We start from the raw sequence: 17,035 nt of genomic DNA on the forward strand, positions 1-17,035 counted from the left end.
ACAGAGGAGTCTTTAATTTCTGAAGTAGAAGGCAAATATACCTGAAAAATTTATAGCAGTAAAAAGTAAGTCAATCTAGCTGTGAGCATTCTTATCATATATTTTAACATTCAAGTTTCCCAAAGTAAGCCAGCAACTGGTGCAATTCACTGATTACCCTGAGAAACACGCTGGCTATGATTAAAAAGTTACATTGACACAGCCCTGGTTTATTCTAGAGCTCAGCTTTGGTGGGATTTCTGCAATTTGGAAAAAAAAATATTGCTTCAGAGTATCACATGGGGCACCTAAAATTGTGCCTGATGAAAAAAAAGAGTATTTCAAAGTACTTTATTTCTTTGTTAAAGTACTTGAACACATAATTGACAATATCAATATGAAAAGCTGCAGATGTAGAAAACTCACTTTGAACTTAATGACCTCCAAATGTCTCTATTGCTTTTCTCATCTTTGGTTTTATTAATACCAACTGGACTATACTAATAAGTTTTAATACTTTTTGGGGTGCAGTAGCCCTTTCTTTGAACTCCATTTTTGTACAAAAGCCTCCCTAAAAAAGGCAGAGGTCCCAGTGGCCCTGCTTCAACCAATTTTTAGTGAGAATAAACCATGTCAGTGTAAATATACATTGTCTTTAGTTCCAAGAGAAGTTAAGCCAATACAAAGTGGAGGTGACAAGTCATGGATATTTAGTGAGCCATGAAGCAGCAAGGTAAATAACTCTGACTTATAAACCTAATAATTGTATTTCATCATACCTCACTGTCAACTTTTACTGGAATGAATTTTAGTTCAAGTAGTTCTTTTTCAATTTTCTGGCGCTGTTCTCTCTCCATTTGAAGATTTGCTTCTATTTCCTTGATCTTGTTTTCCTGATTAGAATGCCATTCCAACTCAGATTCTGATCCAGATGAGCTTTTCTGCACTCTTGCATGTGGTTCTTCGCCCAGTCTTTTCAGTTGACTCTCTAATGCTCTTACTCTTTCTTTATGACCTATAAAGACAAGCAGTTTCTTTACCATACTTTCCATTAGATAAGCAACAGTAAAATAGTTTGTGGTGAAATTGCACTCATGTCATGCAGGAAGGTAAAACTGTATCACTACGATAATGTGAACTAATGTAGGACCCCTTATAGTTTAAACTACCAGACAAATCAGAAAACAGTTTTAAAAAACTAAAGGGTAGGGCTAACTACAGGGTTAAAACAATTTCTAAAAATTGTTTTTCTCTCTGATATTGCATTAGAATATGACTGCTAGTACAGGCATGTTTCTAAACTAAGAAGTACAGCTGTATAAATGGCCACAAGTAAATTATCCAGCCTGCATGGTTAATGCTTGCTTGATAAAGTTAGCCATTTTGGTGCCTGGCCAAAGCCTCAGAGTGAGTTCAAGAGGAAAACCTCCAATTCAAAGTGTCTTGTTCATGTCACCATCCCAATATCTTCTGTCTGCTCTTGAGACACTTGTTTGAATTTCACCTGATCGACTGAAGTAAACTGCAGCTGTTGATTGTCCTTTATAATCAAACGAAACTTGTGCACTGAACTTACTCAAGTCTGCATTTGGATATCATGCTTTGAAATTATTCCAGGCTTTTGTCTTTGCTTTATCTGCAATTTCACTCACTTCATCTGATTTTAGCTACACAAGCCCCAAAGGGCCGGAACTTGAAGAGTTAAACATTTTCTTGCTTTTATAATCAAAATGGTTGTTTGGACAATTAATGCAGATTCAAATAATTACACAGTTTGCTTCTGAGAACCTCTCATTAAATCAAACTATATCAGACTGTTGTCTTGTTCTCTCTATAATTCATTGTACAATTTAAAGAGAAGAGGAGAAATATCTATCACCAATAGACAAAACAATGTAAGTGTTGAAACAATTCCTTCAGGCAAATACACTCTTGAGGGCCTTGTGAAAGCCCTTGTAAAAATTATTAACTGAAGGTAAAGGATTTAAAGTTACAATGAATGATTCAAAGGGTAGGAAAGGTAATCCTTAATCCTCGGAAAAAGAAAGTTAAACTCAATAGAGATCTTTCTTCACTCATGGTTTGATCAACATTTACAAGAGAAAAATCTCATCGGCCAATTAACTTCATTCACCTTGTCCATTGTGATCTTTTGGACAAGGATGGAAACCACTCAATGAGGAGCCCTCAAGCATTCTTGGTTGCTTTGACATTGCTGAGAGCCAGTTTGAAAGGGTAAATTATTCCTTGCCTACCCCCATGTTAGAAAAACATCAACAAGGAATGATATCATGTCCATATAAAGTTTCTGACTAGAATAAGGAGATCATTAACTTCTGTCAGTGTTATGCCAATGAGGTTTGAGTTATAGATAATTTAATGATTTAAAAATGTCTGCTGAAATATTCTGGTCCAAACCCTGAAGGGGCGGGCTGCTGAGCAGTAAGCCATTGGCCAGGCCTTTAGTGCACTGCTGATTTATTCAATACTGGCTGATTTCAGGTTGAAGATGATTTGTGATTGTCAGAAGGAACCTGAGAGTGAGATTTCTCATAACTGACATATTCTTGGCAAATTAAAGAAAATTAGATCTGTTTGCTACACAACATACCCTGTGACAGGAGTAACACTGGCTGTATTGTCAACAAGCAGTATGGTGGTTTCTGAGTGGAATTCAACTGACATATCCTTGGCAAATTAAAGAAAATTAGATCTGTTTGCTACACAACATACCCTGTGACAGGAGTAACACTGGCTGTATTGTCAACAAGCAGTATGGTGGTTTCTGAGTGGAATTGGGATTATTGCGGGGCACCCATGGCGTTAGCTGCTTTTCTGGGATTTACATCACCAGCACTTAGTGTTGGGAGCAAAACTTTCAATAAAAAAAATTAAAAAACATGAAAAAACTATTTCAATCACTGAGGCAAAGAAGCTGTTAGTCAGTGGGTTGTTTTCAAAGGCAATTGAAAATAACAATATATGACATTGAATTTGACTCAATTTTGTGTGTGATTGAGCAGTATTATTCCCTGAAAAAACAGTTGAGAAATAATGCAAAAAGCTCATCTGAGATTGACTTTGAAGTTATAAGAGAACAGATCAGGGAAAATTATTGCAAAAAAACTTGGACCACTTGTAAACATGATGAAGTAAGATTTGAATTTGAGAAGATCAAATGGTTTTTAACTATTTATTTCTTGACATGCAAATTTTTTACAAGAAGTTTTTAATCACCTACACATCACACTGACCACATGTTAAATACAAGATAAAAAATATGAGAGAGAAAGCTCTTTAGATTGCAAATATCATTGATAACCTTTAATTAGATTCAATCACATTCATTTGTTGTTTTTTCAGCAATTTCACAGTTCTTTCCAAACCTCTTTCTCTCCATCATGAAAAGTTTTTTGAAAATATTTCAGTGGCAGTTTACTTCACAATTTTGTAAAATTTCATCAAGAAAAAAGCATGCGATCTTGAAATGTTGAGGTTATTTCACAATATAGCAGAAAATGATGAACCATAGAAATCTTTCAAGAGCGAAAGCAATTCACCTTGCAAGGAGGAATACAACAAAAGTCTCTGTAAATGCTTCTGATAGCACTTGACAGCATATTTCTGGACTGAACACACTCCTCTGGTGTATACTTCTTTTGTTTCATCATCAACACCAAAGTAGTCCATTTGTCTTTCTTCACTTACTGAAGGGTCCAATTTGATGAGAGAAATCTGTGACTTTCAACTTCTGCTGGAACAAGCTCTGGAAATTTTTCCACCATTTTCATCTTTTCATCATTAGGAAAATCCCTGGTATTTGGAATCTTGTGACAATCCTTCGCATAAAAGCTTGAAGATAAATCGAAAATTCTGTGATACGTTTCTTGTTCATATTTTACCATGTCTGCAACAACTAATAAAAGCTTTTATGCAAATTAATGTGACAGAATTTGTCTGTTGCACCAGACCAGTTTTCATTGGTGAACAACTTTGTTGTCAATTCTGATGTCTTCAAATGGGCTTTTGTAAAAACAAAAAGACAGGTGATTTTTGTTCACAAACATTTTATCAAAACTAAGCATGCACCCGTGAATAATCGGTTAACTTTAATAATTGACATATTTTTTCCTGAAAGTTCTTACAATCTTTTTTCAAACTTGTCCCTGCAAGTTTGAAATAACTTATCACCTATCAAATAAGCTTTTCATAAAAAACAGGCACCTATGCCAATGCCAATCTTCTTTCACAATGATTAGATAACACTGTTATGACAGAAGATCAAATCAAGGCACACAATAATTTCTTTGTGAGAAGATACAACATTGATATTTGAAAATCTTCACACAAACAATCAATACCCCAATGGTGCAACAAGAGAATTGTTCCAGAGAATAATATTCACAACCCCTCTTCAGAACTCACGATTGAGACATTGTGAATATCATTCACCAGTGAAAATTCAAGTTGTCTTGAAATCAAGGTTGTTTTGAAAATGTGTAACAACTCTCTTTTTGAAATCAAGGTTGATTTCAAGGTTGACTTGAAATCAAGGTTAAATTTATGAGTAGCCTTAAAAATCAAAGTTGTTTTCAAAATTTTCCAGATTCCCCCTTTTATTTCTACTAAATGTCAATTATGATAAAAGAAAAACCAAAACAAGTAAATATACATTTCCTCTATATTGTTATAGGCAGTCCCTTGGATTTCAGCACAAATAGTTGAGAAGCACTTGGAAAACAGTAAACCTGATTTGACGACTTGTCTTATAATCTAATTACTTTTTTTCAAAACTTATGGACCCTTCAAATGATCAGCATGTATTATTCAAACTCTTCTTTCTCTCCATATAAAAAAATCAAACTGTCCTCATCAAAGACACCAGACAGTGGATTGGAAACGTCAAAACAACAAAAAAAGAGAGTGTATGAGACATAAGTTAATTTTGAATGTATTTTTAAGGGAAATTTTTTTGGAGTAAGGAGTACAACATTTTAAATGAATACACTACACATGCCCTGTACTGAAAATCTTACCGGCGAGTTGTCTCTGCAGTTGGTTATTTGCCTCTTTTGATTTGTTCAAATCCGCCATCTGTTTTTCATATTTTTCCACAAGCTGGTTATGATCGTGCTGCAAATGATCCAAAACATTTGTCAGTCGAAGTTTACTGGCACTTTCCGTATCGAGCATCTGTTGACAGCGAGCAAGTTTACCATCAAGGCAACGAATCTGTGCTTCCTTCGCATTCAAATCGTGAAGAGTCTTTTCTCGATTTCGCTCTAACTCTTGAATAGATTCAGTCAGGGAATGATTCTCTTTCTTTAGAGAGGAAGAGTTCGCCTTTTCATCATCTGTTAGCTTCTTCTGTTTGGCCAAAGCAGCTTGTAAACTGTCCAACTGAAACTGCCTTTGTTTGCAGTCCTTCTGGAATGTTTCACATTTTTGCTCAAGCTCGTACACATTTTTGATAGCATTGGCTGATAATTCTTGCTTCCATTCTTCTTTTGCCCAACTCATTGCCGAAGGAAGCCTCAAAGCTTTACGAAAAATTACTGAAAATCTCTACTTCGATTACGAAAATCCCGCCATAATTCGAAAGCCCAGTAGTGTTGTCAGATTTCCTGTGAGTGAATGACAGTTGATCTCAGTTGATATTCAAATCGGGGCCATTCTTGATCGTTGATTGGTTAGTTGGCCAAAACGCAGAAAATTCAAAGTGAGGCAAACCTACTGGGACAGCTTCTCTCGCCACCGGACAAATATGATTGATAAATCCTGGAACACAAAACAATTTGGTGATACCATAAGCAGCCGATGAGCATTGTTTACACTCTAGTTGTCTCAACAATCATGCTGCAGGCAACTCACACAAACGATGCTGTAGATTTTGAATTCAGTTAAAGTGTATGGGCATGTTGTAAAGCTTCATATCATCGCACTAAAATTGCTCTACGAATATTCTTATTTAACATCAAAAAGGCTATTTTATTCGGAATGTTGAGCATTGCCGTTTTTATGTCTGAGAACAGAAAATTTCAAGGGTTTAACGATGGATTCCCATCAAAGCGCACGGTTGAATGACTTGAGAGAGGGTTCAGTTTCGCCTTTTGTGCGGCGAAGTTTGAATGAAATTCGATATTTTCGGTCTGTTCCTTGACTAAGATTTACATGACATCGACCAATCACAGTCGAGAATGGCTCTGATTTAAATTATCTCAACTGTTAGATTCTCTCGCAGGGTCATCGACTGATCGAAGAATAATACTGGGCAATCGAGTTACGGTGGGATTTTCTCAATCGATGTAGTGATTTTCGGAAGTTTTTTGTAGATCTTTGAGCATTCCTTCTGCAATGATTTGGTTGGAAGAAGAGGGGAAGCAAGAACTATCTGTCAATGCTACTAAAAATGTGTACGAGCTCGAACAAAGATGTCAAACGTTCCAGAAGGACTGCAAACAAAAGCAGTTTCAAATGGATAGTTTACAAGCTGCTTTGGACAAACAGAAGAGGCTAACAGATGACGAGAACGCAAACTCTTCCTTTCTGAAAAAAGAAAATAATTTCCTGGCTAAATCAACTCAAGAGTTAGGGCAAAATCGAGAAGAGACTTTTCACGATTTGAATGCAAAGGAAGCCCAGATTCGTTGTCTGGAACTTCGATTGACAAATGTTTTGGATAATTTACAGCACGATCATAACCAGTTTGTGGAAAAAGTTGAAAAACAGACGGCGGATTTGACCGAATCAAACGATGCAAATAACCAACTGCAGAGACAACTCGCCGGTAAGATCTGCTTTGCAGGGCATGTACAGTGTAATAATTTAAAATGTTGCAGTCCTTATTCCAAACTTTTCCTCTAAAAATTACTTATACAACAAATTTAACTTATGTCTCGTACACTGATTTTAACTTTTCTTAAAGTTAATTTCAAGACGTTGTTAAATCAGGTCTATTTCAGAGAGGAAAAGATCAATTTTGCTGAGTTAAGTGTTTCCCAATGCTTCTAAACTATTTGTAGCGAAATTCAAGGGACAGATTCTTTAACAAAAGAGAGAAAATATATATTTCCTTGTTTGAATTTGATCTCAATGGACATCCCTCTACAAGGCAATCATCTTCAGACTCTTACTGATTGTTTGTCTTAGAGCCCAGCCTGATGATTAAGCCTATAATTATAATGATGATAGATTTTGAAACATAACTTCATTCTTAAAACTGTTAACATACCTGTACATGTAGTAGAGGTTTCGGGTAGTATTATTTTAAATGCCCTTTAAGGTACACTGTACTTGTTGTTATTAAGAAGTGTTTGTATATTTGTGTGACTTTCTGTTGCTATCCAGGATGATCCAGGCTGGATAATGTACTGTTAGTCATTTATACTTCCTAGTTGAGAAACATACTTGTTCTGGCAGTCACATTTTAAGGCAATCACAAAGGGAAAGTCAGTGTTCAGATGTTGTTTTAGCCCAGAGCTTGGCAAATAAAAATTAGTTGGCTTTATAAAGCTAGTTTACCCCATCATCTGGTCACTTTTTACAAGTAAAAAGGAGGAGTCTAGGAAAGAATGATGGACAATTTTGGTTAATCCTTATCAAAGTTAGGCTTTTTTTCTTTTTTTCATGTTAGGAACTCTTAGACTTAGACACATTGCACTTGAACATTAGAGCATTTCTCCTGAAATGCGTGTGTGTTTTTTTTTCATTCATTTATGATGAGCTTGCTTGAACTGAGGGGTACCTTACACTGTCTTGTTTGCTTTTCTTGGCAGTTCAAAGTAGCAGGGTTATATAGTATTGTTACCCAAGACCTGACCTGCAGTTGTTAAAGTAACTATTTAATTGATACTGGTTTTCTTTTAAGATCACAAAGAAAGAGTTGAAGCATTAGAAAGTCAACTGAAAAGACTGAGAGAAGAACCAGATTCAAGAGAGCAGAAGAGCTCATCTGGTTTTGAGTCTGAAATGGAGTGGGAATTTAATCAGGAAAAAAAGCTAAAGGAAATAGAAGCAAACCTTCAAATGGAGAGAGAACAGTGCCAGAAGATTGGAAAAGAACTGCTTGAACTAAATGCCAATTCTTTGAAAGTCAGTAACAAGGTATGGTGAAAATACAATTATAGGTTTATAGCACATACTTCACTCGAATGCAAGAGTGATCTTTGGAGTAATGAACACTACTTAACCAGTGATAAAAATAACGTCTGAAAAAAATTTAGGCCTGTACCAGAGTTGAACTCATGACCTCTGTGATACCAGTGCAGTGCTTTAGTTTACTGAGCTAACAAGCCAATGGGGAGCAGGTCATTATGTTTGTTCGTAATAAACCAGTGAAATGATGAATGAATGACTGTATATCATTTTAACGAAATGCAAATAAAGAAATGAATGTAAGAGTGATGTTTGCTTCATGATGAACACTACTTGAAGCAGTAGTGAAAATCACTGCTGTGAAGATCAATTAATCAGCAGTTCATGTACATGATTTTAGTCTGGCCTTGTTACTGTTTGTACAGACCCCTACAATAGTTAAACCAGTTTTAAAACTGAACTGGGTCAGCCTGTCTAAATATCACAAATGAATAATAGATATGGTAAATAGATATTCTAAAAACTATATACTTATATACTAGGGGATTTCTGATGACTTTTCTCTCCTCCATTTTCTCTTATATTTTAATAAGAAATTTCAATCATCCCAAGAGTGCCTGTTACATACAAGAGCTAGAGTTGCTTTTTCTTATAAAGTATTTTCATTGTGCTAAGCAATGTTGGAAAGGTCAAGATGTTTCAGGCTGAGGTATCCAGCCATTATTTCAGTGAATGCTTCAGGGTTGTTGTTAAGGTTTGCAGAAGCTGGTTTGTGATAAAGAGTAAGCACTACTTGGTATGCTTGTAATGTTTTGCTATCATTCTGCAAATTGCACCGCAGGCATTCAGTGAAATGCACTAGTTGCCACCTTATTTTAAAAATCCTGATTGCTCCAATATTTAACAATGTAAAGATACTATAACTATACAAATCTGATACAATATATTAAAGTTAATATGGCAACCAGGTGGACAATCAGACATGGTTTGATGCTACTCTGGTTTACAGATTTAATGAATGTAGCCAAAGAAGTTACAATTCATAGACCCAATGTTTCAACACTCCTATCTAGTGTGTTCATCAGGGGTGGATGATGAAGGCACAAGACAGGGGTGTCGAAATGTTGGGTCTATGAATTGTAACTTCTTTGGTTACATTAATTAAATCTGTAAACCAGAGTAGCATCAAACCATGTCAAATCTGATACACTTAGACTTTGAACAGTAGAATTTAAGCATGCCCTGGATATGATAAAAACCCATGGTAGGAAAAAATAATTTGTTTACTTTTACCATCCTCCTTGAATCAATCGAACTTGTTCATATTAAATGCAAATGTTTTCATTTAGTCTGAAAATGGCTGGAAAAAGTTGCTCACTGTAGAATGATGCAGTTTGCCAGAAATATCATACATAAGCTACTGTAACAGTACCTGTTGAAAAGCATCTTGCGTGTGGAATTTGTTTTTGCCAAAGGGATAAAATCACTTCAAAATGCATGTATGTATTCATAGTGTGTGCTTACAGCTAAATCTACATCTCATTTTTGTCTTCTATAAAATTTTCAGGTATCTATGCCCTCTACTTCAGAAATTAAGGACATTACTGTACAACAAGAGTTAAAATATAAAACCAGTGAGCTAGCTTTGGCAACTGAGAAACTAGAAGCAAAGGACTCAGAAATGAAGGATAAGCTGAGAGAAATGAGTGAAATGTCTGAATGCCTCCATAAAAAGGAACATGACATTAAAGAGATGAGCACAAAACTGTCAGAGATATACAAAATCAAGTCTCAGCCAAATGAAGCAAATACTAACATAGAAGCCTTAGGTAAGTAATACAGTGATATTGAAGCATACTGTAACAGCACATGTGTTTCAAGTGCAGGTAATTTCATGGTATAACATGCACTTGGTATGGAAGCAGGTGCTGCAATACATGTGAGTGGTGCTGTAAGTGTGACAAGCCACCAATATTTACATGTTGTACATTATGATATATGGCATACTATGATGATTTTGCAGGATTATATTTTGTGGTTTGTCCATGGAGCAAATCTTATGTTCTGAACTGATAAAATTTTCTTTAAAATCTGATTTAAATGATGTATTTATTCAAGCAGTGGAAAATGTAAAAATGAAGGCTGTTTATTGTTTTTATCTTCTGGTACCTGTTGGGTTACTGTACTTGAGTGTATTACAAATGGTTGACTAAATTTTGTATAATTATTGTGACCCTCCACACACTTCAGAGCAAGAGAAGGAAACTCTGGGGGGTAGACTGCATGAACTAACTACACATTGTGAACTAGTGGAAAACATGAAGGATGCTTTGAATGAAGCAGAGAAAGAGGTAGGTATCTGTTTTATCGAACTAGGCAATATGGTTTTTCTGCATAGTAGACAACCTCCTTCCCAGGCTCCTCTCTCTTCCTTCCTTTTTCGAGGGAGCAGGGAGACGACCCTGAGAAGGAGGTTGCGTTTCAGACCGTTCTTTCAGTTCTGATTAGCTACTTGGATATTTTTCTTTATTGTTATTGCTTAGGTTTCACCTTTTGGAAGTTACATGTTTTTTTGCCAAAATTTACTTAGTTACAGACTAATCAATATCTCATGTCAGGTGCCCTACATGCAGAAAAATCCACAGCCTTAGGAAATATGAAATAGATATCGGCTTCAGTGCATCAATTGTCTGTGGTGTTAGATTTTATGGTAAGAATTAAATAGCACGAGAGTAAAGTCCATCATGTCTTTATCTTTCATTTAGCTGGCAGTTCTTCGAGCAGAAAGACAGGATACAGACAAATGGCTTGAAAGAGAGAGACAAAAGATTGTTGAGGCAGCCAGAGAGTTTGCCTTGCAACAAGAACAGACGTTTAACAACGAGGTCGGTATTCTAGAGTACAAACTGACTTGTAAAGACAAAGAACTACAAGAGATGGAATCCTTACTAAATCAGTTGCGACACAATCTTAAAAGTTTACAACAAGAAAAGGTAATTGAATTTTTCTGGTTGTTCACGTTGATTGCCTGCTTACTTCTCTGATTACCATCGCCGTAACAAAATTTAAACATTTTAGGGACTCTCTTCTGTTTCCTTTACGTATATTCGGTAATCACCACTTGTAAAGGTAGGAACCCATTTGCTTACTCAGGGTGAAGAAAGAAATATGTTTCAGACATGTCAGAAAATATAATTAAGAAAAATTACTGATAAAAGTCGAAGAAAATTAAATTCTTACACCCCTACCACCATTTGATACTTTTGTTGATCGCATCGATCTTATTCAAGAGTGCGGGTCTTTTTATTTGGGTTGAAAAGATTCCTGTTAGGGAAGCCTTAGAACCATTACCGTATTCTATTCTTTGAATTAATGCAAACTGACAAGTTTATTTTGATCACAAGACCAGAGAACTGTCGTTCTGTCTTTTTAGAATGTACTCCTCGAGGCAGCCGAGGAAAGGGACAGAGAATTTGAAGAAGAAAAGAAGCTGTGGAATTCCGGAATTTATAGTAACGGGAAAATTCAACAGTACATCTCCGATTTGAACGAAGAACGCCTAAATGTAAGTCACTTGAAAGAGAAATGCAACGGGCTTGAATCAAGGATGAAAGAACTCGAAGATGTAAACTCCTCACTGCGGAAGGATTTAGGACGGATTCGCGAAGAAAAGAAACTCGAGACGGAAGGTAGAGAAGAAGCTTTATCGCATAGAGTTGACTTTCTGCGCTCTGAATCAACTAAACTTGAGGAAAAATTGCAAACAAAGGAATCTCTAGTTTTAGGCCTGGTTGACGAGAGAAATGAGTTATCAATGACGGTGGCCTCTTTAGGGGAGGAGCTCAGTAAATCAGCTCAGGTTGTGACAGAGCTGCAGCAACAATGTGACTATATGAAGGAACAGTTAGAGAACCTCAGAGAAGAAAAAGGTCGTCTTGAACAAGAGAAAGATGCCTCGATGATGCAAGAAAAATTTTATACAGAAATATCTTTGAAGAAAGTCCGCGAACTTGAGGTAAAGCTAGGAAAAGAAGAGAAAGAAAAGAAGGAATTGTCAAACATTGTCGAGGAAATGAGAGGAATTCTTGAAAAAGAGCAGAATTGTGTCAAGGAGAAAAACCAGGAGCTGGCTGAGGTGAAGAGATTACTGCAGCTTGCTGTTAAAGAGAATGAAGAATCCATCAAAGATAAGAAAACTAATCTAGTCGAACTGACGTTTTCGTGTAAAGATCTGAAAAACAAACTCGATAAGACGGAAAAGAATTTCGAGGAAAAGTGTAAAGAGCTAAAGCAGGTTAAAGAACAGCTTAACCAAACAGAAAGCGAAGTTAAAAAATGGAAAACCATTGCAAACCAGAGGAAAGCTTTCGCCACCAATCTAAAACTTGCAAACAAGCTAGAAAAACTCAGCTGGGACAAGAACGCTGCATCACCTTGCACAGACAATGCTGGTGCTGGAAAAAGTTCAGATGGATCAAGTTCATCCAAGCCCTCTGGAGTGAGTTTCGTAAAAGGAGATATTCTTCTCTCGCCACTCGCTAAATCCTTATCCAACCTAGAAATCAAGTCCCCTACAACCGTCACTACACAGGCGGCTGCCACGCGGGAAACGTCCTCAGCATCAACAAGCAGAACACAGCGGCAGACCATATCCACGAAGGAAAGTTTGCCACTCGAAGAAAGAGTTACGGATGTGCACGTTGAGGCGAATAAAAGAGGAATTTATAAACCAAATGGTTCTGTCGACACCAAGAAAAGGGCAGGCCAGCAAGGTGTGTGCTGTTTTAATACTGAACAATGTAAATGCATGTCCACAAGAGAAATTTTCTGGCTGAGTGTCACAAGTATTCCAGCAATGTATTGGTTTTGCTTTGCTGCTCTTTGTGTTTGGAGAGTGGCCATTTTCGGTATAATTGCAACATCCTGTATAGCCTATAGGCCATAAAAAATTGGTGTCTAGTTTTTTTACCAACCTACTTAAATGGCAGGACTCAAAACTATACACGCGCAGATAATCGTAAGCGCCTGCAAAATCGCACTAATTTAGTCAATCATTCATAGTTTTTTTTTATTGGGACCGTCAATGAGTATTCCATCCTCCCAATAACATCAAACCAATTTGTGATGCTAAACATACCTTATTCCATGTCTTACAAGATGCGGTCATCGTCAACTTTAGTTTGGTTTTTTACTCTTTTCTTTCGCCTCATAGACATCGCCTTTTGTTGTTCGTAAGAAGCATTTATTTAGCCAAGGGAACTTTCTTAGCACCACTGGTTAATTAAATAATTATGAAAAAAATTTTTCTTAACCCTCCATAATTTGTTACTATATATACTAAAATATTTTGTTCTAGAATAGTCTCCTAGTTTAAAGACTGGCACATTTATTTGGACGACAGAACTTGTCAAAGAAGAGACGTGAGATGTATTATCATACATACTGCGAAGGAATGTCCTTTTTAGGGAAGCATTGCTTATCTTTACAATTTTCTTGATGTTCTCTTTCACTATAGCGTCAGATGTCAGAATCGCCAAGAGACGACATGTATCCAGCGGCAATGAGGCAGACCGCCAGAGTACCTCCACAGCGGTGAAAACCCGCAGTGCAGCCATGAAAGCTGTTCAGCCTACATTCACGAAAGACGGGGTGAGTAAGATTTGTCGAAGCAGCAAGTCGTGCAGCAAGTATAAAGTGGTGTAGTACCAAGGAATGAACATCCTATAAACGAACAAAGAGAGGTAGCGACTGGGCTATCGCTTGATTTTCGGCAACACTAAAAAAAGTCAATTAGTAAGCTCTGGTTCTGATATAAAGATAAAAAAACGTTAAGAATGTGATCCGATTCTTGTAAAAAAATGAACAACATATTGATTTGCTCTTTTTCTCTCTATTTTTCCAGGCAGAAAGTCATGTGTCCACTTGTGTTCCCCCAAGGGGACAGTTCTTCCCTCCGGAGATGCCCCTGTCGCCACGGAAGACAAAGTCTGTCAACATACCGCAGGGTCCAAGGCCAAAGATCCCTAAACCTGGGAGGAGTCAGTTGCCAAGACACAACAATCAAAAGATGCCAAGTGAGAAAAATATCATAAATAGACCACATTTGTGGCAAAAATTTGCACAGACGTTTGTTCGCGGTCAGTTTTCCGACAGCAAAGCTCATTTTCTTGAGACAAAATAAGCGTTCCACGATCAAGAGTTCGTACAGGTCGTGGCAAACTCTGGAAATCATGGAATTTCATCATATCACTTCTCAATTATAGAAAGTCCTAAAAATTGAGTAGATGGGTCATAGAAATTAATGTTAAATGACTTGGATATTAATCAAAATAAGGAGAAGGGAAAAAATGTCACTAAATAAACGTTTACACGATATTTTTAAATCAACCTCTCGATTGTTGGTTGTCCGAAACACAAAGAAATGTACAGATCATGTAAAGTTATGGAATCATAAATTAGAAAGAACAACGACTGTGGATTTACTCATCTTTGGGATTTTAATAATCTCTCAGTGTATTTGTAGAACTTAACGTCGTTTAGGTTGTTTGCTTGTTTTGCTCTTATTTTACAACGAGCCTCGCCCTCGTGCATTAGACCCAGTCTCCTGACTCGCTTCCAAGCATATCAAACATGGTCTACCGGACATTCACCTATCTTTTTTGTGGTTTTTTAGGTGCCTCAACACAACAGGATAAGAGTCGGAGACGGCAGGCTTTGGGAGAAACGGCAAGTAAATCGACAGGCAATCAGACAGAATGCAAGATGCAGTAATTGTAACGGCTGGGTGGACATATTGCCTCGCTTCCGTTTGAACCTTGTCAGTCAAACAGCATACTTTGCGCGCGTTTGGTAATACTTCGATTTTTCTTGATATACCAAATTGGGAAACTTACTCTAAGTTTTGCCGAAATCAGATGTGATGCCGCTATTTACATACGCAAAGATCTGAAATCTACGTTTTCAAGAGTGAGAGGACAGTTCTTCTCTTCTTTAAAACTGCTTTACTTTCATCCAATTTACCATCTTAATTCTCCCAATGTTTTTTTTGCTTTGTTTTGTTTTGTTTTTCTGTGTGTGGGGGGGAGCGAGGAGACAAGCACTTTCACTCAATCGTTGCTAGTCACTTACAAATGAGATAGTGTCAAACTTTCTCGTCATAAAAGCGTCCACCTGCAAAGAAACAAACCCTTTTGTAAGGAAAAGAATAAACTATTTAATTTAAATCACCTGAAGTAACTGTCCTTTCCTTGTGTCCTTTCTGTTAATATGGGGGGTCAGGCAGAAATACGTAAAAGTGTTCTAGATACTAACATAACATTCAGGTAACCAGGAAAACTGAAAGTGTACGAGATACTAACGTAACAATCGGGTAACAAGGAAAACTAAAAGTGTTCGAGATACATACGAAACAATCGGGTAACAAGGAAAACTTAAAGTGTTCTAGATACTAACGTAACAATCAGGTAACAAGAAAAACTAAAAGTGTACGAGATACTAACGTAACAATCGGGTAACAAAGAAAACTAAAAGTGTACAAGATACTGACGTAACAATCGGGTAACAAGGAAAACTAAAAGTGTACGAGATACTAACGTAAAAATCGGATAACAAGGAAAACTAAAAGTGTACAAGATACTAACGTAACAATCGGGTAACAAGGAAAACTAAAAGTGTACGAGATACTAACGTAACAATCGGGTAACAAAGAAAACTAAAAGTGTACAAGATACTGACGTAACAATCGGGTAACAAGGAAAACTAAAAGTGTACGAGATACTAACGTAAAAATCGGATAACAAGGAAAACTAAAAGTGTACGAGATACTAACGTAACAATCGGGTAACAAGGAAAACTAAAAGTGTACGAGATACTAACGTAACAGTCGGGTAACAAGGAAAACTAAAAGTGCGCGAGATACTAACGTAACAATCGAGAAACAAGAAAAACTAAAAGTGCGCGAGATACTAACGTAACAATCGGGTAACATGGAAACTAAAAGTATACGAGATACTAACGTAACAATCGGGTAACAAGGAAAACTAAAAGTATACGAGATACTAACGTAACAATCGGGTAACAAGGAAAACTAAAAGTGCGCGAGATACTAATGTAACAATCGGGTAACAAGAAAAACTAAAAGTGTACTTGATACTAACGTAAAAATTTAGTAACAAGGAAAACTAAAAGTGTGCGAGATACTAACGTAACAATCGGGTAACAAGGAAAACTAAAAGTGCGTGAGATACTAACGTAACAATCGGGTAACAAGAAAGACTAAAAGTGCGCGTAATACTAACGTAACAATCGGGAAACAAGAAAAACTTAAAGTGCGCGAGATACTAACGTAACAATCGAGTGAAAAGAATAACTAAAAAAGCGCGAGATACAAACGTAACAATCGGGTAACGAGGAAAACGAAAATTGCGCGAGATACTCACATAACAATAGAGTGACAAGAAAAACTAAAAGTGCACCAGATACTAACATTACAATCGGGCAACAAGGAAAACTAAAAGTGTTTAGATACTAACGTAACATGCGGGTAACAAGGAAAACTAAAATTGCGCGAGATACTAACGTAACAATCGGTTAACTAGGAAAACTAAAAGTGTACGAGATACTAACGTAAAATTTTAGTAACAAGAAAAACTGAAAGTGTTCTAGATACTAACGTAACATTCAGGTAACAAGGAAATCTAAAATTGCGCGAGATACTCACATAACAATCGAGTGACAAGAAAAACTAAAAGTGCACGAGATACTAACGTTACAATCGGGCAACAAGGAAAACTAAAAGTGTTTAGATACTAACGTAACATTTGGGTAACAAGGAAAACTAAAATTGCGCGAGATACTAACGTAACAATCGGTTAACTAGGAAAACTAAAAGTGTACGAGATACTAACGTAAAATTTTAGTAACAAGAAAAACTAAAAGTGTTCTAGACACTAACGTAACATTC

The 17,035-nt window shown here is 36.6% G+C and overlaps 2 protein-coding genes across 3 annotated transcripts in view; one reads left to right on the forward strand and one right to left on the reverse strand.

The window, feature by feature from the left end:
- The window catches only part of LOC131784165 (golgin subfamily A member 4), an 18,952-nt gene extending 13,361 nt beyond the window's left edge, over positions 1-5,591 (reverse strand). Inside the window, exons 1-3 of one of the 2 annotated variants that reach the window (XM_059100965.2) lie at positions 5,016-5,591; positions 759-994; positions 1-41 (exon numbers count right to left, since the gene is read on the reverse strand). The exon at positions 1-41 is cut by the window's left edge and continues 221 nt beyond it. In XM_059100965.2, coding sequence (XP_058956948.2) covers positions 1-41; positions 759-994; positions 5,016-5,499 — 761 coding nt within the window. In that variant the 5' untranslated portion in view covers positions 5,500-5,591. Of the gene's footprint in view, positions 42-758; positions 995-3,539; positions 3,772-5,015 lie in introns of those variants that run through there. The other variant, XM_066160126.1, reaches the window with a different exon arrangement.
- Positions 5,592-5,783: 192 nt separating this feature from the next.
- LOC131784176 (golgin subfamily A member 6-like protein 22) lies at positions 5,784-15,280 on the forward strand. Its single transcript, XM_059100978.2, has 9 exons — positions 5,784-6,766; positions 7,847-8,082; positions 9,641-9,902; positions 10,324-10,424; positions 10,839-11,066; positions 11,507-12,845; positions 13,589-13,722; positions 13,976-14,147; positions 14,747-15,280. The coding sequence occupies exons 1-9, from the start codon at positions 6,334-6,336 to the stop codon at positions 14,842-14,844; spliced, it is 3,003 nt and encodes a 1,000-aa protein (XP_058956961.2). The 5' UTR covers positions 5,784-6,333; the 3' UTR covers positions 14,845-15,280.
- Positions 15,281-17,035: the final 1,755 nt, after the last annotated feature.

Source organism: Pocillopora verrucosa, chromosome 13 (genome assembly GCF_036669915.1).
Source record: "Pocillopora verrucosa isolate sample1 chromosome 13, ASM3666991v2, whole genome shotgun sequence".
Classification (NCBI taxonomy): Eukaryota; Metazoa; Cnidaria; class Anthozoa; order Scleractinia; family Pocilloporidae; genus Pocillopora; species Pocillopora verrucosa.